General features: G+C 45.0%; 2 protein-coding genes across 2 annotated transcripts; one reads left to right on the top strand and one right to left on the bottom strand.

Moving 5' to 3' along the window:
• Positions 1-461: 461 nt before the first annotated feature.
• ubald1a (UBA-like domain containing 1a) lies at positions 462-15,962 on the bottom strand. Its single transcript, XM_014967796.2, has 3 exons — positions 15,638-15,962; positions 15,064-15,123; positions 462-2,404 (listed from the first exon to the last, which is right to left on the bottom strand). The coding sequence occupies exons 1-3, from the start codon at positions 15,743-15,745 to the stop codon at positions 2,096-2,098; spliced, it is 477 nt and encodes a 158-aa protein (XP_014823282.1). The 5' UTR covers positions 15,746-15,962; the 3' UTR covers positions 462-2,095.
• Positions 15,963-19,222: 3,260 nt separating this feature from the next.
• On the top strand, positions 19,223-22,568 carry foxj1b (forkhead box J1b). Its single transcript, XM_014967798.2, has 2 exons — positions 19,223-20,031; positions 21,747-22,568. Exons 1-2 carry the CDS (start codon positions 19,465-19,467, stop codon positions 22,566-22,568), a joined length of 1,389 nt encoding a protein of 462 aa, XP_014823284.2. The 5' UTR covers positions 19,223-19,464.
• The last annotated feature ends 583 nt before the right edge of the window (positions 22,569-23,151 follow it).

The following is a 23,151-nucleotide window of genomic DNA, read 5'->3' as shown; positions in this document are numbered from 1 at the left end:
ATTTGATCTTAAAGGAGAGGAATGATGCACTATGGGTAATAAAAAGCTTTTACAGTAGTGATGCTTATCAGCTGCGTGGTTCTGATGGCCTCCTCTAACCGGTCAGGCTGTTCTCTGGACCCGCCGTGTTTATGCTTCCTCTCAGCTCCCCAGCGGTGCAGCTGCAGCCGCTGCCATCGTGGTGAAGCTCAAAGCAAAGCGACTGCAGGCCAGACGGGCACGCCGCTCCACTTCCTGGTGGGCGGAGCCTGGAGGTCAGATAAGGACAGGCGAACCCTGTGACCCCGCCCCTCACCGCTGGGTGTGGGCGTTTAAGAGGAGATTACATTCAGAAAGCTGCTTTTGGTTTAAATTCAAGAATCTGAGGACAGCAGAGACATTATTAAAGTTATAATAACCCAAAACTTCATCCAATCATCAGCTTAAAAGCATTTAGAAACAGGAAGTGAAGGAAAAGTTGGTTTCCTGTAGAGGTTGACATACAATATTTATTTAGGTTCACAAAAATGATAAGTTATTTATCAGGTAGTCCACAAATATTGTGGGAATGGTCTCATACAGTCATACAACGGGGGAAACATACATGAGAAACCATTAGGAACATTAGGCCCCGCCCACAAACTCTGACTGAACCAAGTAAGGAACCAAACTTTGGGAAAAATGGGTCACATCCCACATTTTAGTCTAAAGAAACAGGATGATGGTTATTCCTCATCAATGTGTCCATAATTTTTATCCTTAAAAAAAAGACCCTAAGCTATTTAAAATATTTCATTTTAAAGTCTCTGATCAAAGTCAAAATCAAAACTGGAGAACCTGCTTTCAAAATATTGCGATTTTTCGAGGGTTGTTCCCGAAGCGTCCCTCGGCAGTATGAGCGCACCAGCAGCTGGTCGCCTTCAGAAACCTCCAGTCCAGCAACGGGCGGGGGAGGGGCGTCATCCTGTCCCTGAAAGTAGTCTGTAGTGCCCCCGACTGCCCCTGCTGGCCGTTTTCAGTCCTACACTCACATTTCTGTTTAATTTGGACTTTTTACAGCCAGATTCTGCTGCTCATTAACGGGAACAACCCCTCCGTAAGCCCCGCCCTCCCGCCATAAGCCCCGCCCCCTCCTGAAACACACCTCGCATATGCTTTCTACAAAAGATGTTACACGTTGTGAACACGTCATGCAAAAAGTGGCATTTCTGTTTAAAAAGATGGAGTAGTCTTGTTTTTAATCTCTAGTCATTTTAGCTGCGACTGATTCACGTTTACAAAAGATCAACCTAAAGCCCCGCCCACTTCCTGCGCCTCCCAACAAATAAAACTTCATTAGAAACAATAAGATAGAAAGAATGATTTGTTGCCTTGAAGCCTCCTGCAGTCCAGGTGAAACGGTGAGAGGAGAAATCAGCTGGTTGAAGAACAATCCCTGATTGGCTGAGAGCAGTCAGGTGACCACCAGGCCAGGTGAGAAGAGGTCCCCCCTTCTGACAGATATGGAGGCGTTTTGTTTCCTGCTAAACCCTAAATTATGCGTTTACATTAATATATATATATATCTATATATATATATATATATATATACTGGAACTTTATGAATGCACGTCTGATTACAGGCCGACCGCTCGCTCGCTCACTCTCATGCGTCCCACATGCTTCCCACGCGCCACCAGTTGGTGATCAAATCCGAATCTTAAAGAATAAAAAAATCACTGCCTCGTTTTTCCTCTTTCCTCATGCAGCACAGACGATCGCAGGAACATAGAACAGCAGTGGGTAAAAAAAAAACACCGGCTGAAAAACACAAAGACTTGCTGCCTTGAAAGTCCTTGAAAGTCATTGAACATGGTGGAGAATCCTTGGGCGTGACATTTTTTAAATTTCTGTTTTTTCTTGAATATCTCTTGTAATCTTTACTGGTAATGAAACTAGAATCCTCGGCCGTGTGCGTTTCTCTTTAATCCTCCATAAATCAGTTTTTCTCGGTTTGCGTAGAATTTTTCCGATCTAATCCTGTTTCTACCAATTATTGCCACCCACCCGCCCCACTCCCCCCCTCTCACCGTCGCCATGACAACAGCGAGGCGGCGGGGGGGCCGTTTCCAGTCCTTCATCTCTCCGCCTCCATGGCGACGCTGGCCTTCTGCTCGGCGGCCGCGTGCGGGGCGACGCCCACGGGCCAGGGGGGCGGGCAGGGCTGCGTGGGGGGCGGAGTCCAGAGTCCCTGCTGCGGCTGCGGCGCGTTGGGCGCCGCGCCCCAGCCGCCCGCCTGTGGGGGCGGAGGCGAGGTCGCCATGGAGACAGCCATGGGGCTGCCGGCGCTGCTGGCAAAGCTCTCGGAGGCTTTCAGCCGGGAGAACATGGTCAGCGCGTCGGGGAAGTTGGGGGGCGTTGCCGGCGTGTTGGCGGGGGTGCACATCTGAGGAAGAGGAGAGGAAGAGCGGGGTTACTGACCGGCTGCACAGCGCCACCTGCAGGAAGTATCATTATAGTTGAATCCCTGAAGCTGATCTATAATAAACTGCAGAGATGAACATTAGCTTCAATAATAAACTTTATTTTTGCTGAACTTCTCATCCATGAACTACAGACAAAAACTTTAGCTGAATCAGCAGAGAAGAAGAAAGAAATACTGCCACCTGCAGGTGGGAGTTAGAATCACAAACATGACAAGTTGCAGAAAATTTGGTTCAAACAAAAAAAAAATTTAGGAGTTTTCTCTGGATTCATTTATAGATTTATTTTTAAATTACTTCACACTTGCACACACACACACACATATATATATATATATATATATATATTTGAGTTTGCAATGAAGGCTCTTAGAGTCAATAGGACTCTAAGAGCCTTTATTGCAAACTCGATGGGGCTATGGAAAACCACCCTTGAAGCCAACTGCAAACCACTTGCACAAGTGTCCATCAAATGTGGCATATACCAAGGAGATGCTCTGTCCCCACTGCTGTTCTGCATAGGCCTGAACCCCCTCAGCCAAATCATCAACAAGACTGGCTACGGATACTGACTCAAGAATGGGGCCACAATCAGTCACCTCCTCTACATGGATGACATCAAGCTGTACGCCAAGAGCGAGCGAGACATCGACTCACTGATCCACACCACCAGGATCTACAGCACTGACATTGGGATGTCATTCGGACTAGAGAAGTGTGGCCGGATGGTTACAAAGAGAGGGAAGGTCGTCCGCACAGAAGGGGTCTCACTCCCAGAAGGAACGATAGCAGACATAGAGCACAGCTACAAGTACCTGGGAATACCACAAGCAAATGGCAACCTCGATGAGGTCACAAGGAAAGGAGCCACAGCCAAATACCTCCAACGAATAAGGCAAGTCCTGAGAAGCCAGCTCAATGGCAAGAACAAGATCCGTGCAATAAACAGCTATGCCTTACCAGTAATCAGATACCCTGCCGGAATAATCAGCTGGCCAATGGAAGAGATAAAGGCCACGGATGTTAAGACTCGGAAGCTACTAACCATGCCTGGAGGGTTCCACCCCAAATCCAGCACCCTGAGACTGTACACGAGCCGTAAGGAAGGAGGCAGAGGACTAGTGAGTGTGAGAGCCACTGTCCAGGATGAAACATCCAAGATCCATAAATACATCAAGGACAAAGCCTCAATGGACGATGTGCTCAGTGAATGTCTCAGGCAATGGGGAACAGAGGACGAGGTGCTGGAGGAACCATCATGGGAGGACAAGCCCCTACATGGGATGTACCACCGACAAATAACTGAAGTGGCTGATATCAGGAAATCCTACCAATGGCTGGAGAAAGCTGGACTCAAGGACAGCACAGAGGCCCTCATCCTGGCCGCCCAGGAACAGGCCCTAAACACCAGAGCAATAGAAGCTCAGATCTACCACACCAGACAAGACCCAAGGTGTAGGTTGTGCAAGGAGGCCTCTGAGACAGTCCAGCACATAACAGCAGGGTGCAAGATGCTGGCAGGGAAAGCGTACATGGAACGACATAACCAAGTGGCGGGCATAGTGTACAGGAACATCTGTGCAGAATATGGACTGGAAGCCCCGAGGTCAAAGTGGGGGACACCCCCAAAGGTGGTGGAGAATGACTGAGCTAAGATCCTGTGGGACTTCCACATCCAGACAGACAAGATGGTAATGGAGAACCAACCGGACATTGTGGTGGTGGATAAAGAACAGAGGAAAGCCGTTGTGGTGGATGTAGCAATACCAAGTGACCACAACATCAGGAAAAAGGAGAAACTGGAGAAATACCAGGGCCTCAGAGAGGAACTGGAGAAGGCCTGGAAGGTGAAGACCACAGTGGTGCCTGTGGTCATCGGGGCCCTCGGGGCAGTCACCCCCAAACTGGAGCAGTGGCTCAAACAGATCCCAGGAACAACATCAGACATCTCAGTCCAGAAATGTGCAGTTCTAGGCACAGCCAAGATACTGGAGGAGAACCTGAAGCTCCCAGGCCTCTGGTAGAGAGAGAGAGAGAGAGAGAGAGAGAGAGAGAGAGAGAGAGAGAGAGAGAGAGAGAGAGAGAGAGAGAGAGAGAGAGACTGCGGAGGGTGAGAAGGGAATTTTTATATATATATATATATATATATATATATATAAAATGTTATATTGCTCATGAATATTCAGTAATATGTAGTTTGTGAAATAATTGGGTCATCAATAAAGGATCAATAAGTAAACTGTATTGGGTAATTTTTTGTAGAGGGAAGATTTGACAAAACTGATTATTACTTTATGTATTTCATTTGTAAGAAATATAATTAAATGAAGAGAATCTGAGCTTTATGATCAAACCTGATTTAATATGATTTCCTCTGTTTATTATTTGATTTTGTTCTGATTTTATTAAACCATAACAGAAACATTTCAGTGAATCCAAAACGTAGAACGATGATGGCAGAAACCAGAACCGCCTCCAGCGTTCATGGATGGATTCTCCTCATAAGGAGCGGTTCTGGTTCTGGTTCTGGTGGGAAGTTGAGGGGAATCCCGGCCCCTCTGCTGGTTGCAGAGGGGCCGGTGATGATGTAACACCGTCTGAATGCACTTCCTGTTACAGAAAAGCGTCAAGCTGATAAATCAGGTCAGCATGTGAACAAAGTGAAGCTCTGATAAAACACGACGACCTTTGACCTCACAGCCACCAGACGGGTCGGATTAAACAGATTCAGCTTTAAATGCAGAAAAAAGTTGGTTTTATTTCTGGTCTCATGTTAAAATTTATTAACAATCTGACTGATGACATCATCAGACTTCCTACAAGCTGCTGTGTTTTCTACACTCCAATAATAATTATAGTAACGAAAAAGCAATGGAGGACGGACCCTAACAAGAAATAAAGTAATTTATGAGCCAAATATAAAAAAATAAAAATCTTACCAACTTATTTGATTATGCTGCTTTGTTTTCCCTTTTGTCATATTATTTAGTCACATTTTATTTCATTATTTTTCTCCCATATTCTGTATTTTTTGTTCCCTTTTTAATCATACATTGATTTAACTTTCCTCCTAATTTTTTCTGTATATTTTTGATGTTTTAAATCTTTATGCTCCTGTTCTCTGTGAATTTGATTGGCTGGCATTCAGAGTCAGCTTCGCTCCGATTGGTCAGAAGATGGGAACCGTTTTCCGTCTGCGGCGCTTCGTCTTCATGTTCTGATCCGGATGTTTGCCGACAGGCAGTACCGGACCCGACCGGCGCCATCTGATCCACTGCCGGCCCGTCACCATGGAAACGGACAGTTCTGAAACCTGAGTCCTCTGAGCACTCAGACAGGAAGTGCTGGCTCATGTCTCTGGAGTCACTTCCTGTCTGACCTCTACCTGATCTCTAGTTGCAAGAGGCGCAGCAGTGGCGACGCACGGCCACAGAACGGCCAGCAGGGGGCGCTCACCTGCATCACACCTCATGTTTTAAAGCTTAGTCTGGACTAAAACAGGAAGCAGATCTGGACTAAACAGGAAGCAGATCTGGACTAAACAGGAAGCAGATCTGGACTAAAACAGGAAGCAGATCTGGACTAAACAGGAAGCAGATCTGGACTAAACAGGAAGCAGATCTGGACTAAACCAGGAAGCAGATCTGGACTAAACAGGAAGCAGATCTGGACTAAAACAGGAAGCAGATCTGGACTAAAACAGGAAGCAGATCTGGACTAAACAGGAAGCAGATCTGGACTAAAACAGGAAGCAGATCTGGACTAAACAGGAAGCAGATCTGGACTAAAACAGGAAGCAGATCTGGACTAAAACAGGAAGCAGATCTGGACTAAAACAGGAAGCAGATCTGGACTAAAACAGGAAGCAGATCTGGACTAAACAGGAAGCAGATCTGGACTAAAACAGGAAGCAGATCTGGACTAAACAGGAAGCAGATCTGGACTAAAACAGGAAGCAGATCTGGACTAAACAGGAAGCAGATCTGGACTAAACAGGAAGCAGATCTGGACTAAAACAGGAAGCAGAGCGTAGAGGCCGACTGGCGACGCGGGGAGACCAACCGCTGTAGGTTTGAGTGTGGCGACCATCGATCTGAGCCGTTTATCAGGATGTTTGGTCTGAATTTACTAAAATAAGCTTCATGTTCAGAGCAGAAGCTGAGAAGCTTTTTTGTAACTTTTACCAACATTATCATGTTTTCTCACTGAACCAGATGTCATTTATAGTTGAATATCTTCTCTTTCATTACTGCAGTTGATTGGACTACAATATTTATTAGCCCATAATAAGCTCTGTTGCATCCAGTATATTTGAAAAAGTTTATAACTGTTTATTGGTTGAAAATGTTTTAGGTGTGAAAGAAAAAGTTCATGAATAAAATATAAAGGTTTTTTTTTTCTACTGTAAAAATTTTCTTGTGATGAAAACATTGAATTATTTTTCTCAGTGCTGTGGATTAGTCCCTATCTGGAGTTTATTGTTGCAAAGACAATAAAACGGAGCAGTTTCACACGGCGGGTTCGACCGGTTCAGCTGCAGGCATCACTGCATCCAGCATGTTTTATTAACGAGTCGATTATGGAATCGCCTGCACACCTCCAGAGGGAAAACACTGATTTAATATGGAGTTTAGATTTTTGTTACGCTTTGGAGGCGGGTCTGAATAAACCTGAGTTTCACAGCAGCTAGTTTGGTTCATGAGGAAGCAGCTGATCGCTGGTTTGTCCTGACCTGAACAACCTTCAGGCTGCAGCTGAAAGGTCAGAGCTGCAGAGGAAACCCAACCTGTGTACCAACACACAGCAGGACGAGACCCAACACAAACACCGGCTGACGAACGAACCGCACGGAGCTGAGAGCGGCGCTCAACCGTCACTGAAACAATAATAAACTGACTTAGTAATCAATCTGAACAATTATACTGCCGTTTGAGACCAATTTACAGTAATATAATAATGATGGAATAATAATAAGAACCAATACACTTTAAATTCTTAAAATCTAACTCTGGAAGACATTTCAAATCAACAAAACAACAAATAAAAGAAATTATGAAATCTCTGCTGGGTGAGACCAAAACACCAAACTGAAACTTTTATCACCGAGTTTCTGGTAGAAAGAGAAAAATTATAAATCATGCAAATGGAAATTATTGAGCTTGCTCTAAATGATCATGCAATGAATTGATTTATTGATTATAGCGCCAGGCCTGGTCAACAGGATCTAGAAAAGAGCCGTAATGTTCACATCGACTGCCAGGTCAGAAAATGATGATTTTCCTGTTTAATAAAGAATTACATTTTCATTTATTCGCATCTTTTCATGTTTTTCTAATATTAAATGAAAAAACTAAAACCTGCAGATTGCAGAATCTGACATTAATCTGATTCACCGTCAGAATACCTGAGTTAGCTGCAGCCCAAGAAATTTAAAAAAATAAATCTCAACTCATAAATAAATAATGTTAAATTTTATCTGAACGTTCTGTCAGGTAAACCTGGACCGGGTTCGACTCTGAGAACCCGGTTCAGGTTCTGGCAGCAAAAGTCCAGCTGGTTTGCTGAACACACAGATGGAGAGACGAGCAGACAGTTTGTGATCAAAACACGGCCAACTGAGCTGTTCCCATGGCAACGGTTGTTATGAGGAAAAGGAGCACAGATCTGCTGCTGTTGAGACAGAGACTGGGTCACAGGTACCGGACCGGTCCGGTTGCAGAAACCTTCGCTCCGTTTCCGTTCGTCTGTAAACTCAGACGGTCCGAAGTCACTCACACCTGCTGCTGCAACGCCGATGGAAACATGGAGGCTTCCCGCCATGTTTACCTTCTCACGCACGCACGCACGCACGCACACACGCACGCACGCACGCACGCACGCGCCTCTGCAGGTTTTAACTGAGCAGATCTGCTGAAGTTGCTCTATCAGTTCAGGGTGGACAATAAATCAATCATATATATTGATAGACAAGAGATCAATATCAACTGATAACTGATAAAATTTTCAATATATAAAATATTCACTGCACTCTGATCCAGAACCGCACAGCATTCTGGGAGATGTAGGCAGAAGAAAGCCTTCAGCTGCTCCAGCTCACAGTTAGCTAAGCTAGCATCAAATGACTCTCCAGTTGCCTAGCAACCTGCTGGGTATCTGGCGCAGCAGCAGTTTCATGTTTCCCTCCGTTCATCAGAACTGCTTCAAATTAAAAAACGAGGTGGAGAGAAAACAGGAAGAGTCAAATCAACATAAACTGGAGTTTGTTCAGTTTGTCTGAACATTTCAGAAACATTTAGAGGTAAACCCAAAAGGTTCTGACCGGTTCGGATCGTTCACCCAAAAGGTTCTGACCGGTTCGGATCGTTCACCCAAAAGGTTCTGATCGTTCTGCTGGGTTCGGATCAGAACCCCACGCCTCATTTCCTGTGTGACTTCACGCTGCAGACCGGCTGAGACGTGACGATCTGGACCTTGCGCCGCGTCTACAGTCACAGAAGGGAGGTGACCTTTGACCCATCAGCACAGCCTGTCCTGATGGTTCTGGTTTCTTTGTGGTCGTTTGAATTTTAGGGTTCGTTTATCCGCCGGGTTTCGTTGCTAAACGTTCATCCGGAGACGCGAACTGGAAACCAGCAAGTTAAAATGTTTAGATTTGACATTTGTTCCCCTTTCAAAGGACAGAAAGAACCAATCCTCATAACCTGACACATGATGTAGGTAAATCTAAAGCAACTTTACGATGATGGAACCATAAACAGCAGATTGGATCGGACTGCTGAAGGAGGCTGTCCGCCATTTTCTCTGTGAAAATACATCCAGGTTAGATTACCAGCAGGTAAACTCATAACTAGTGTTACCAGGTGATTAATTATCCAGAGGTTATTGTGGTAATATAATAATTATGAACACATTCCCAAAGATCAATAAACTTTAAGCTCTAATCAATATTTAACTCTGAAACTGGAAGACATTAAAAATATCAAAAACAAACAACAAATAAAATAATTATGAAATCTCTGCTAGTTGAGACCAAAACTTTAATCATCCAGTTTCTGGTAGAAAAATGAAAAATCACACAAATGAAAATTATTGAGTTTGTTTTAATTAATCATGTGATTCATTGATTTATTGCAAGCATAATCAGAAAAATTAATTTTTTATCCTGATTAAAAGGAATGATGGAAAAGAAATAACAGTAGTTACAGCTGAACGTGATCACTACCAACGTTGAGTTCAACAGCCGATTCCTCACAACGTCTCAGTGAAAACGAGCAGGAGAACGAAGGGTTAAACATTCACAGACCAACTGGAGAAACAGAAACTGAAGGAAAAGTCAAAGCAAACAGAAAAAGAAGAAGAAATGCAGAGTGACGGTTGAGCGGGTTGTTGTTCCTGCTGCTTCATGTTTCACTGATTTAAAGCGTCTCACCAGCAGCAGGTCAAAGGTTACTCCAGGCTCCTGGCTAAACAATATTTAAATGTCCAAACACCTTTCTACTCCAGACACTGAACTCTCTGGTGAACAAGCCAAGTCATCCTCCACTAAACTGTCAGGTTTCTCTGCTGATCGCCTCTAATCAGGAAGCTCCTCACTGACAAACCAAACAGACCGTCAGGAAGCTGCTTTCTCCTGGAGGCCAGTGAACGCACCGTCACCGTGGATCATTAGCTGGCCGCCACTGGAGCAAACAGCGAGCCCCATTTACTGAAAAAAACAAGTCTGGCAGAAACAAGCAAGTCAAAGGTTAATCTGAGACCAGGTGTGTATATACACACACACACACACAGTTGTGTTTTCATCACTTGTGGGGACTTCACATTAACTTCCGTTAATTTCTACAGCCCAACTCTTTACCCTAAACCTGACCATCACAGACCTAACCACTAACCCAAATCAACAATTTCCCTCCTGGGGACCAAGAAAATGTCCCCACAAGGAGCAATGGTCCCCACAACCCCACACTGAAATAGGTTCCCATAAAGATATAAAAACCTGACACACCCCCACACACACACACATACAGTCTGCAGGAGTTTTTACTTTCATTTCTGAAACGTTGCTTCCAGTTTCATGATGAAAACTCTAAGTTTGCTCTGCTGCTGGCAGAAAGTCGATTCTTTGTTTCTGATCCAGTTTTAACAGAAAATAATTTCATATTTTCTTACAGTCATCTCATCAGGGAGTTTTATAACCAGGGAAGGCAACCACTATATCAGCAGATTAAAGAATTTATCAGCAAACATTTTTTATAGATTAGAAATATTTCAATAAAAGTTTCTTACTTCTAGCTTTCGTCTGAAAGATGGAAGTGCTTACCAACGTCTCGGTTTAATTTGAAAAGTTTTGCGCACCTTTTCCACACATCAGATTTTTTAATCATTTTGCATTTTAAGCAATAAAACAAGATAAAAAAATAATTTTCCAGGATTTTCTCTTTCATAAATTTATTCTACCAGCTTAAGCAGCTGCTGAAGAACAAGAATATCCGATTACTAAAAAGATAGTTTAAAACTAACTTGGCTGCTTGTTTCCTGTTGAATGTGTGTGTGTGTGTGTGTGTGTGTGTGTGTGTGTGTGTGTGTGTGTACGCTGTGACTCCAGGAATCAGTGTGAAAGTCAATCCGCCTCTCTGACTCAAACACATCTGGTCTGCACTGCCGTCCTGCATGGAGTCTTGTTCCCTGGAGCACTTCGGGCCAACTTCCTCTGCCTGAGAGCGGGTGTGTGTGTGTGTGTGTGTGTGTGTGTGTGTGTGTGTGTCTCATCCAGCCATGCCAAGCATTCAACCACATCAGAAGAGGCTTGGCCTGCGCTCCCTGCATGTTCCAACATGTTACTCTGCATGTTTCCAAGAGCATGGCTTCCCAGAACCCTAACCACACACACACACACACACACACACACACACACACACACACACACACACACACACACACACACACACACACACACACACGAGATTCAGTCAGAAACTGACATTTGTCTCCTCAGACTGACCAGCAGCAGAATCTGAAAGGTTTGATTTCCTGTGAGGACAGGAAGTGTGTATTGGTCCTCACAACGCAGTAAAAGGCGTAGTCAGCTCTGTGTGTGTGTGTGTGTGTGTGTGTGTGTGTGTGTGTGTGTGTGTGTGTGTGTGTGTGTGTGTGTGTGTGTGTGTGTGAGATCACTGAGCTTTATGAAGGTAATTATAGCTCTGCTGCTCTCTGGGAGAGGAGAAAAGTCGGGATTTCTAGAAATCCTCCAGACGAAGCCACGCCTGGACACCCAGACCGTGTTTACCGTTACCAAAAAACACACCACACACACACACACACACACACACACACACACACACACACCCTTCCTCCTCGTTCTTCTTCTCTCCTCCTGTGAGCTGGCTGTGCCAGGAAACGGCCTCACACCTACTTTATAACCTCCCAGCAGCAGTGCAGCCATTGGCTGATCCCGCCAAAATAAAAGCCTTTTTCCTGATTATTCATATAAAAATAATTTTTCTGCTTCTTATCTTTAAAGCGCAGCACCATGTTGAGTTTAGGGGTGGAACTGTAGGGGTCAAAGGTCACTCCATGACATGATCATGACATTAAACTGTGCAGCTTTGAGTTGAAGCCTTCACTGACAAACACACACAGTGTGACGTCACCCCTCCAGCTCAGAGGAATAATGATAACGCTGCGTTCCAGTCGTACTGCGACGAAGGGGCGACCCGTTCAGTCCAGTCGACCCGTTCAGTCCAGTCCAGGCGCCGCCGCCTGGAGTTTACAGCCTTTTCCAATATTCTGCTGATGTTCCAGTAAAGTGAAGTTGCCGTTTCCATTAATTGTGATTAAAATCAGACATGAATCAGTTTAATGTAGCGAGTCATTAAAATCATGGAGGTTCTGTTCTGGTTCTGGTACCAACATGCTCTCAGGAACATGAAGGAAACTCTGTGGTTCGTTTCTCTGCATGAGTCACATGATGGAGTCACATGACCCCAGACAGCCGAGCCACTTCCTGCTCTGGTCACATGACCAACATTCAGCTCCCGAAGGATTGACCGACATGGAGAAGATCAATCATGGAAACACGGAGGCTGCAGCACAAACGGTTAGTGCTGCAGCGTCTGAGTGCTGCAGCCCAATGCGATCAAATCGCCGTTTTCACGGCGATTTGATCGACCCGATCCAGATCTATGAATCTGATCGCTTTCTAAGCGTCTGCAGTCTGAAAGTCCCATTTTACCCAGAATGCATCATAATTCAGCAGCAGGAGAATCTGGACACAAAGTCTGAAAATGATGATAACGAAGTGATGAAAGCAGGCTGAGTCAGCAGCTACAATATTTCATAACCAATATAAGTAATGAGGATCATGAGATCATGACTGCTGCACTGCAAACACACAAAATGTTACCAGGTAGATTTTACTCGGAGGTTCTGCCTGTGATCTGCTAGCAGCAGAGATGGATTCATTTCTGCTTCAGAAGATTTTCATTGAGTTCCTACACTAATTTAAATAAATAGCTGAATGTTGTGTGTTTATAGTGCAGCAGCTGCAGCACGATGCTGCAGCAACGACTCAGACACTGCAGCCAGCATCATTTCTGATCCTCAGTCCCAGGTTGGCTTTTTCTCCTGCTGCAGTCCAACTGAGTGTGTCGGGTCAGAGGACCGGCCTGAAGCAGCAGCAGCTGCAGCAGCAGCAGGAGCTGCAGCAGCAGCAGCTGCGTTTCTAAATGAGGCATCTGATTAGTTTTTTCCTCAAACTCAGATTTGCCCGTCTGTCTGTGTCTCTCCTAACTTTCCCCACATGCCAAAAGGAAGATATTCTTTAAAACCGATTCATTGAAAACGCGCAGAATGTATTTGCACGTAAATAAACTTTCAGGATAGCTTAACTTCTCTACATTCACAGTTCTTCCTTCACTTTAATCTCAGATTCTTCTCAACGGCTGTTTGACCTGAATCAGGCTGTAAAAATATTAATTCATCCAAATATCTGCACCAGCCACCAGCAGTGATTCCTTCTGCCTGGTTTGGATGTTTCAGCTGCAGAGCTGCAGCATCTCCTGCTTCCTCAGTGATGGAGACGAATTTAACACTAAACTGTTGAACTGATTCCGACGCCACGATTTGTTTTCCTCCATTTGTCATGTTGAAGTGAAAAAGTCAGGAAAAAACACAACATGCAGGAAAGAGTCAGTGGCTCTTTAAAATGTGAGAACACACACACACACACACACACACACACACACACACACACACACACACACACACACACACACACACACACACACACACAGGCTGATTGGAAACAGATCCAATAATCACTGTTTGGCTGATAAGAACAGACCTGCAGGTCAGTCACTGCCTCCATGCATTGCTATGGCATGCACCTATTGTTTATTATTGTTCTTATTATTATTGTTATCATTGTTATAATAACCATAATCTCTCTACCAGGTGGAAAAGAGCTGAACTGTCTCTGGGGTCACAGAGTGAAAAATTTTATTCTGTATAAATGTTTCAAACAAAAGGAGATTTTCAGTAGATGACAGAAAGGAAGCAGCTGATAATTACTTTAATAAGTCAATTATTCTAACGATTAATAAAATAAAATCGTCTCATCATCCATATTTTTCAGGTAACATCTAAATTTATTTTACAATATTAGTAATACATTGAAAAACGCAAACAAACTAAATTCATTTCCTTTTTGAAATGATGAATCTGCAGCTGAAAATCCTTCTACCCTGGATTCAGTGCAGAGCTGATCTGGGATTATTATTGATCAACTGATTAATGACTGGAGCAGAAATGAGACAGATTTATCTGCACAATGTGAACCAGGTGAGGATAAAACTGGACCAGAGGAGTTCTGGCAGACAGATTTACAGATAAAGAAAGTCTGTGATGTGAAATGCAAGATGTTTATATATTTTGAACAGTTTTGGTTAAATTACTGCTCCAGGTGTTGTTTTGTCAGAAAACAGCATTTCCTAGAGTCTGAATGATCCAGTTAGTAATTAATTTATTACTAAATTAGCTGATTTATTTCAATAACTGATGAATCTGATTAATCGTTCCAGTTGTAAGCAGAAACTCTGAGGAAACTCTGGATGTGTCTGAGTAAAACTCCGTCAGACGGTTGGAAACTAACTGAGTTAATCCCCATACAAGAACTACAGACGGCTTCAAACGGAAATCCATAATCATTCAGTCTTTGTTTCAATGTAGAAACATCCAGTTTTACAGCCACTGCTCCCTCACAGTAAAGAGCTGCTTTAGGTTTAACTGTTATTAAATGAAAAGATTTGTGGATGAGTCAGAAACCATGAAGCGGTTTTAGTTCTGACTCTCCAGCATGTCGGAGCGCATACTTCCAGCCCAGTGAAGTTGTGCTGAATGTACACAGTGTCCCTCCTCCTGCCTGCTCGCTGTGGCCGCTGCCGGAGCTGCATGCCTGGCTGTGTTTATTTCTGGAAGCTCACAACATGGCCGACATGTGCTTTGTTATTGTTAGTACAACATCGTCTCCCTCTGCGGCTCCCATCGCACCAGAAACTACAGGCGGGCCGGCGGACCTCGGTTCGGCCGGAAACAGATTCAGAACGGGCGGGTTTCTGTCATAACTCACCATTTGATGATGATGTCCATATGGAATATTTGTTTCTTGAAAAAAGGCACTGAGGGCAGTCTGAAAAGGAAACACACAACACTGCAGTTTATGGGTGGAAATACGGATTTAAACCACATATTTAGGTTCATTCATCTTACAAAGAGTGTAAATAAGTCAATGAACCTGGTTAGTGTAAACATTTATAAAGTATGTATTATATTGCATCAGAAGGCTCGTTTGTAGGCCAGTCTGTACAACACGGCGGTCATCTTTATTGCGTAATAGTACTCTGGCCTCGGCTGTCGGATTATAGTATTTAATCTCGAGTAAAGTAATTGGATGCGCCTTAACCTTGTGCGATACGTTGTTGTACTTCACACTGTTTTATTAAGCCCGAACTAAACAACCATGGCGGTTCCGAAAAGTTCTGGATGTGGTTGAAGGAACGGTCGGTCTGAAGTAGAAACGGTTTTTTGTTGTTTGTTTGAATAAAGTGTCTGTAGAAGCGGACAGGATAAACATTAGCGGAGCGGCTAATGCTAACCCAGCCGAACCGAACCGAGCCGAGCCGCTTCCCCCCGGCTGCTCTCACCTCAAACTGCCAGTGTGCCGCTTGCAGGAGCTGCTTCGCTTGGTCTGCCGCACAACCCGCCGTCAGGACGAACTGGTTAATCATCACTTGATGTTTGAGTTCATCCATTTTTCGACCGAAGCCCGTCCGTTTCCTCCTAAAAGTGGCGGCAGCTGGCTCTGAGGCAGACTTTCCAACACTCGGCGTTTATTTCTCCTCCTTCTGCTCTTTTGTTGGATCCCGTCGCACTCTGCCTCACTCGTCCACCATTACAGCCGGTTGAGCAAACACAAATATTTACTGTAGGAGCGGTAAGGAAGGACCGGGGCCTGATTGACACGATGACGCAGCCAATCCACGCAGAGCATGCGCAGATGGGAGTTGTAGGCCTTCAACCACCGGCCTGGGTGTAGTTGTCTGGTGGCGGTTAAAGGAGGGAGAATCTTCATCTTTAAACATGAATTAAACCAACATAAGTTATAAAATTAAAGTATTTTTAAAATATGACGCTTTTGTCGGTCAAAAATCACCCAGAAATCGGTGCGTTCCGGCGATAGGCGTTTGTTTTGGACTACAAATCCCATGAGCATGCGCGTTGTTTGTAAAAACTCCAGAAGGTTGACTTTTGTGAATGACGGCCTCGCTCGTCCAATTCCCACGCGCTGTTGTCAGCCGCTTGCCAAATATGGTAAACAAGTCCAGCAGCACCAATTACACGGGCCGGAGTTAAATTAGGCCGCGGCGCTGCGCGGCGTCGTGTCCGCTCCTCGCCGCTCCCGCACGGCGGCGTGGCTCGATGCGGGGAACGCCGAGACGCTGCAGCGCTTCTGATACACGTATTGCGGGGCTGCTGCGGTGCTGCAACCGCACACATCCGCTTCTACCCTTTGTTAACAGTTTCCTGACATGTTCTTTTTGTCTGAAGTGGTTTGACAGAGAAATTATTCATATAGTGAAACATCTTTATGACTTTGTCAAAACTCACTTTAAAAATGCTGCTTACTAACAACAGCACTGTATTTTTAGCACATAATCATGACTTGTTCCTCTTAAAAAGGCTTTCATGCTTTGATACCTTTAATCTGTCAGATTATTACATAATCCTTATAATATTATGACTTTACAAATACTGATGACAGTTTGAAGACAGCAGACACTTCCGCTTCTGCTGCGGTTTTTTCTTTAACACTAAAAGAAAAAATTGCAAAACATGAGCCGCTTAGCATTGTGGGAAAATGTAATTGTAAACATTGTGGTTGGTAGTAGCTATGACACCAGGGAGGGATAAACAGGTGAAACGGAGACACCTGGTGGTGGTAAAAGGCATCGTGAATTCTGACTTTAGGGCAGCTGGAAGATGCAAACTGCAGGAAGAGAACTCACTTTCTACAGCAACATAATAGATTGAAATTATTAAAATTATTTTTAAAATGGCTGATTGATCATAAAGCTGATAAAAATCGCTAAAATTCTTAGAAAAAAAGTCAAAATGCTGAGAAATTTTTTACAATGTTGCCAGAATTCTTATTTTTTTTATTGGCCCTAATTGTCTTCTGTACATACCTGACCTTTTTGGGTAGAAAAGGAGATATTTTTCGTGACGTTTCTCAGCATATTGTACTGATAATTTAAACAATTTTCCATAAACTGCTCAAAGGTTTGCTGCAACAAAACGCTGTTAATGTACTACAATAAGTAATATCCAGCAGGTCGATGAGAGTTCAGTAAGGGTTATAATGTTTCATATTCTTCAGTTGACTGGACCCACTGTGGATCAGAACCACATTTAACAGAAAAACGGTTTTACACATTTTCCATCCGTCATCCATCAGATGTTTGACAGAGGAGGAGTCTGGGCCCTGGCTGGTGAATTTCAACTTAAAGGAGCGTCTGAACATTTTTAATTGGGCATTTAATGATGAAATCTGCATCTCTGATGAATTAAGGGATCCGAACTTTTCTGAGTTTATTTCTGGTTCAACTGCAGTGCAGAAATGATCCACAGGGTGGCGGTGTTCTCATGTTTATGAAGCGGTTGTAACCAACTGTGAGTAAAACGTCACAGTTTTACTGCGATGTAAAACTTAGAGGATCATAAAAATCCTCTGTAAATTATCATTGTAGTTGTAGAAAATGATTTAATTCTGACTCGATGAGAAACAAATTGACGCTTTTGAACGTCACGTATGACGTCAGATAAATGACGGCTCGACTTCGCTTTGTTTTATCACCTGTTTTTATTTCCTGATATGTGAACAATAATCATTTATGTTAAATTAGTTGATTTAACTTACCCGAACTGATCTTTAATTCACAAACGCTTCGAAGTCAAAATATTCAACATTTATCTTAACATAATACAACAGTTTGTAGAAAAACAAGGTCATCTATATTTTTATATAACTATATATACGTTAGAGGGGGGCATTAAAATAAACTCCATGAAACATGATAAAATATCAGTCAGTGCAGTTCAATTTTAAAGAAAACATTTTATATGATGAAAACGTTCAAATGTTTTCTGTTTTGTTTCATTCGTATTTTTAATGGACTGATCTGCATTACAGCATAACATCAGACTTCTTTATTTTATTATTTCTTTATTAGGAAATTATGTTTTGTTTATAACTGTCATAAGAAATGGTTTGCAAAAATACTAAATTTTTATTAAAACAGATGAAATATCTGCATTTTGTGGCTCAGTCGCTTCCAATGAGACGATTGTGACTCACATGCTGAAAAGTTTATATCACTGGTTCAGTTGATCTAATTACAGAAACACTAAAGGTGAAGAAAATGTGCGATCTGAGCGGGACCGTGGCGCGGATTTTAGCGCCAGTCCGGCAGCCATGAGCGCGCTAGAGGTCAAAGTTCAGCTCGTTTCAGGCCAGAAGCTCCTCTAGTTCAAAATCAGTTAATGATCTGAGCGGTCAGTCAGGCGGCGGAGCGATGCAACCACCAACTTATGACAAGTCAGATTATTTTCAATATTTTAACATCCAGATAAAGAGTCTGGATGAGTGAAGCCGGTTCGGTTCGACTGGTACGGGCCGGTTTACGGTACTGCACGGATCCTGCTGCTGCTCGGACCCCCCACCCCCAAAGAGAGAGAGAGAGAGAAACAGAGAGAGAGAGAAGCAGAGAGAGAGAGAGAGAGAGAGAAACAGAGAGAGAGAGAGAAACAGAGAGAGAGAGAAAGAGAGAGAAACAGAGAGAGAGAGAAAGAGAGAGAAACAGAGAGAGAGAGAGAAACAGAGAAACAGAGAGAGAGAGAGAGAAACAGAGAGAGAGAGAAACAGAGAGAGAGAAGCAGAGAGAGAGAGAGAGAGAGAAACAGAGAGAGAGAGAAACAGAGAGAGAGAGAAACAGAGAGAGAGAAGCAGAGAGAGAGAAGCAGAGAGAGAGAGAGAAGCAGAGAGAGAGAGAGAAGCAGAGAGAGAGAGAAACAGAGAGAGAGAAGCAGAGAGAGAGAAGCAGAGAGAGAGAGAGAGAAGCAGAGAGAGAGAAGCAGAGAGAGAGAGAGAGAAGCAGAGAGAGAGAAGCAGAGAGAGAGAGAGAGAAGCAGAGAGAGAGAAGCAGAGAGAGAGAAGCAGAGAGGAGTGGAGGAGGAGAGCGCAGCAGCAACAGGTGCCCCTCGCAGCATCTTCTCCATTCTGGCACCGGGAGGTTTTCCAGGTTCGGGTCTTTCTGGCAGGGATCCGGTCTGTTTGCTGAACTGTTTCATGTGATTCTTTTTATTCGTGAACTTTTCTGGGTTTTTCTTGTTTATTTTTCACATTTTGAAGCGGGGAACCGAACTTTAAATGCGCTAAAATCCCGCCGCCGCCCCAGACCGCGCAGACAGCAGGATGCCCGTCCTATCGAGCCCAGACACCGCCAACAGGTTCAGGGAGAGGTGGCTGGACCAGGCTGCCGGTTCCGGTTCTGCCCCCTTGGATGACAGCCTCACCAGCCTCCACTGGCTACAGAACTTCTCCATCCTGAGCGCCGACCCGGAGCGGTTGGCCGGTACCGGCCCGGAGTACCCGTCCTCCCAGCACCACCTGCTCCTCAGGCGGCTCGGCTTCCCCAGAACCGGGACCGACTCTCCGTCCAGTCCGCCGGCCGGGGACACGGCTGCGGCCGCCGGGATGCCGCGGTACCCGGGCAGCCCCGCAACCTCCGGCAGCCAGACTACCGCCGCGCCTCCGCCGCGGTTCTCCCCGCTCCCCGCACCGGGCTTCCCGGTCCAGGCGGGCCCGCAGGTGGAGGTGGACTACCGGAGCAACCCGAAGGTCAAGCCGCCCTACTCCTACGCCTCTCTCATCTGCATGGCCATGCAGGCCAGCAAGCAGCCCAAAGTCACGCTGTCCACCATCTACAGCTGGATCACAGACAACTTCTGTTACTACCGACACGCAGAGCCCAGCTGGCAGGTAACCGAGCCCGGTCCGGTCCGGTCCGGTCCGTCCATAATTCATGAGTCTGACAAAGCTGAGCGGCGGCACTCCAGGTTCACCATCACGCAGAGCAAAGAGACACTAGTTTAACAGACAGACCAGCTCAAAGCAGAACAAATCAGGTTTATGGAAAATCAACATGATTTTCAAAGTTCTTGAGATAAAAACCATCAGAGGCCACGGCAGCGGCACAGATCCGGAGATCCGGGATCAGGAGATCAGGAGAAGGGATCTGCCGGCGGGGGAAGGTCGTTAATGACGGAAAAATCAGCGATTTTTAAGAGTGGAACAAAGATCAAACAGTTTCTCTATAGTGAAACATGGTGGTGGCAGCGTCATGCTGTGGGAAGATGGGCGGAGATAAATCATGACAAACCAGGAGGAAAACCAGAGGACAGCCAGAGATATTATGGGATGGATTAGATCAGATCTATGGGTCAGAAAGGGCCTGATAACAAATGTTACTGAATGATAAATTATCACGATAAACAATAATATTGTCATTTTGAGATCATTTTCAACTAATATTATGATAAAAGCAAAATGCAAGGACACAAAAATCGATTAACTTTCATTTCCAAAGAACGTTTAACTGAAAACGTTTTACAAATAAAAGTAAATGAAACAATAAATAAAATGGATTTTGTCTCAAAATTCAATTTCAAAGCAGTAATTTAAAACCAGACATGGAGAACTGCCAGATAAGACTTCAGTAAAATAAATAAAGTATAAACTACTTTGCTTGGGTGTCAAATGTTAAAAGGATTTTTCAAAATGGCGGCTTTTCAAGAATGTAAAAGAACGTTTCTTGAAAGATTAAGTGAACTTAACAAGAGTTATCTCTCAGTTATCTGATTTACTGCTTATGTTAGAATGGTCTATTCAAAGTTCAGACCAGAATCCAACTTCCTTCTGTTGAAACAAAAACCAACGCTGCCCTGATCCGTGTCGCCTGGATGGAAATGTGGAGAAGCTGCAGGATGCAGATAGATCCTCTGATCTCTGACCTCTGACCTCTGATCTCTTCTTCTACGTTTTCTGGTCATGTGTGTGTACCAGGTTTTTATATCCTTGTGGGGACCACTGCTTCTTTGGGGGACATTGCTGTTTTTGGGTTAGGGGTTGGGATGGTTGGGATTAGGCTGCAGAAAATGAATGGAAGGCAATTAAAGTCCCCACAAGTCATGAAAACACAACTGTGTGTGTGTGTGTGCCTCTGTGTGTGTGCGCCTCTGTGTGTGTGTCTCTCTGTGTGTGTGTCTCTGTGCGTGTGTGTGTGTGTGTCTCTGTGTGTGTGTCTCTGTGCGTGTGTGTGTGTGTGCCTCTGTGTGTGTGTCTCTCTGTGTGTGTGTCTCTGTGCGTGTGTGTGTGTGTGTCTCTGTGTGTGTGTCTCTGTGCGTGTGTGTGTGTGCCTCTGTGTGTGTGTCTCTGTGTGTGTGTGTGTGTGCCTCTGTGTGTGTTAATGAGGGCTCCTGAGAGAGCTGGCAGCTAAGCAGCTGATCAGGTCTGAAACGCTCTCAGCTGCCTGTTACTAGAAAGCCTCATTAGCAACATTAGCTTCTCTATAAACAACAACACTCCCCCTCAGCCCTGCCGCCCACGCTGCTGCCTGCTGACAAATGGACAGTTTTAGTTGCTGCATGGCTGCCTTTCCTTGTGTTAAATGTGCTTTTTTGTTCTTCATGGTGCAGAACTCGATCCGTCACAACTTGTCCCTCAACAAGTGTTTCAAGAAAGTCCCGAGGCAGAAAGACGAGCCTGGGAAGGGGGGCTTCTGGCAGATAGACCCTCAGTATGCTGACATGTTCGTCAACGGCATCTTTAAGCGCAGGAGGATGTCTGCCAACCACTATGGCGGCAGCGCTGCAGCAAGGCAGAGCAAGCTGGTGGAGGGTTTCCCCAGCAGCTGTCCTCACCAGGCGGACGCCAAGCGGAAGCAGCTGTCCTCCACCGACTGCAGCAAGCTGATGCGCTCCACAGAGTCCCCGCTTCTCACCATGGAAGCCAACAAAGCAGACATCCTGAAGGGGGACTTTGACCTGGGGTCCGTGTTCGATGACGTTCTCGGCGGCGGCTGCAGCACCTTCGAGGATCTGGACCTGAACACGGCGCTGAGCTCGCTGGGCTGCGAGGTGGAGGCATCCATGAACGGCCGGCACCACGCGGCAGGCCTGGGGCGGTGGTGCGGCAGCGTGGATGTGACCCACTATCCATCCTGCAGCTACCTGGACCTGAGCACCGCCTCCATGGACAGCACCGTTGGCGTGTCGCAGCCACTGCAGAGGCCGCAGTTGGAGCAGGACCAGCTGCTGCAGGGACAACACCAGCTGCAACAACTGGACGAGTCCGCCACGCTGTTCGGCGAGCAGCCGGCGGACGCCGCGCTGCAGCCGTGGGAGGAGATTAAAGAGGAGCCGCAGGTCATTCCCCTGACCCTGGATCCGGGCTTTGGCCTTTACGAGGGCTTCTTCACTGAGATGCAGCAGTGGGAGCGAGTGGAGAGTTACCTGTGAACTCAGATCTCCATCCAGTCATGGAGAAGAGTCCAACCGCTGGGGCGGCTCAATGAAACGTAAACCAGCTACTCATCTCATCTCCTCTAATCCGATCCAGCAACCACTGAATTATTCATTCACACTGATGAGCCATTATGAACACCGCGCTGACTGAGCCGGTCTTCATGTCTCTGGAACCGGTTTCTTTGGGTCAGGTGTCAGATCCCATCAGGTCAGAATTTGGGGAGTAAACTCCTCATGCTGACATTCATCTGCTTCTAGCCTTTAATAAGTTATTTTCTGCAGCCGGGTTCATTTTGTGCCATTTTGTTCCAATCTACTTTCATTTCATACCTGTAAGCAAATCATTTTGTTTCCATTTACTTAACCAATGCATATCAGTGTATTTTTCTTTGTAGTTGTCTGTTTTAATGAATAACACCAATAAGTAGTTATAGAATAGTTCAATCTTATTACAGAGAGATTTACAAGTCAATCTTTTCCAAGACAGGTCTGAAAGCATGTTGACCACTTTGTCCTTTTGCCATTTCATGTCCTTGCACCAACCGTCTGTCAGGGAGTATCCACCAGGGGGCGCTTG

This window comes from Poecilia mexicana, unplaced genomic scaffold (genome assembly GCF_051168715.1).
Source record: "Poecilia mexicana isolate PSO_F unplaced genomic scaffold, ASM5116871v1 scaffold_19, whole genome shotgun sequence".
In the NCBI taxonomy this organism is placed as follows: domain Eukaryota; kingdom Metazoa; phylum Chordata; class Actinopteri; order Cyprinodontiformes; family Poeciliidae; genus Poecilia; species Poecilia mexicana.
The sequence above is the reverse complement of the archived record's forward strand: the minus strand, read 5'-3'. Positions and strand labels throughout refer to the sequence as shown.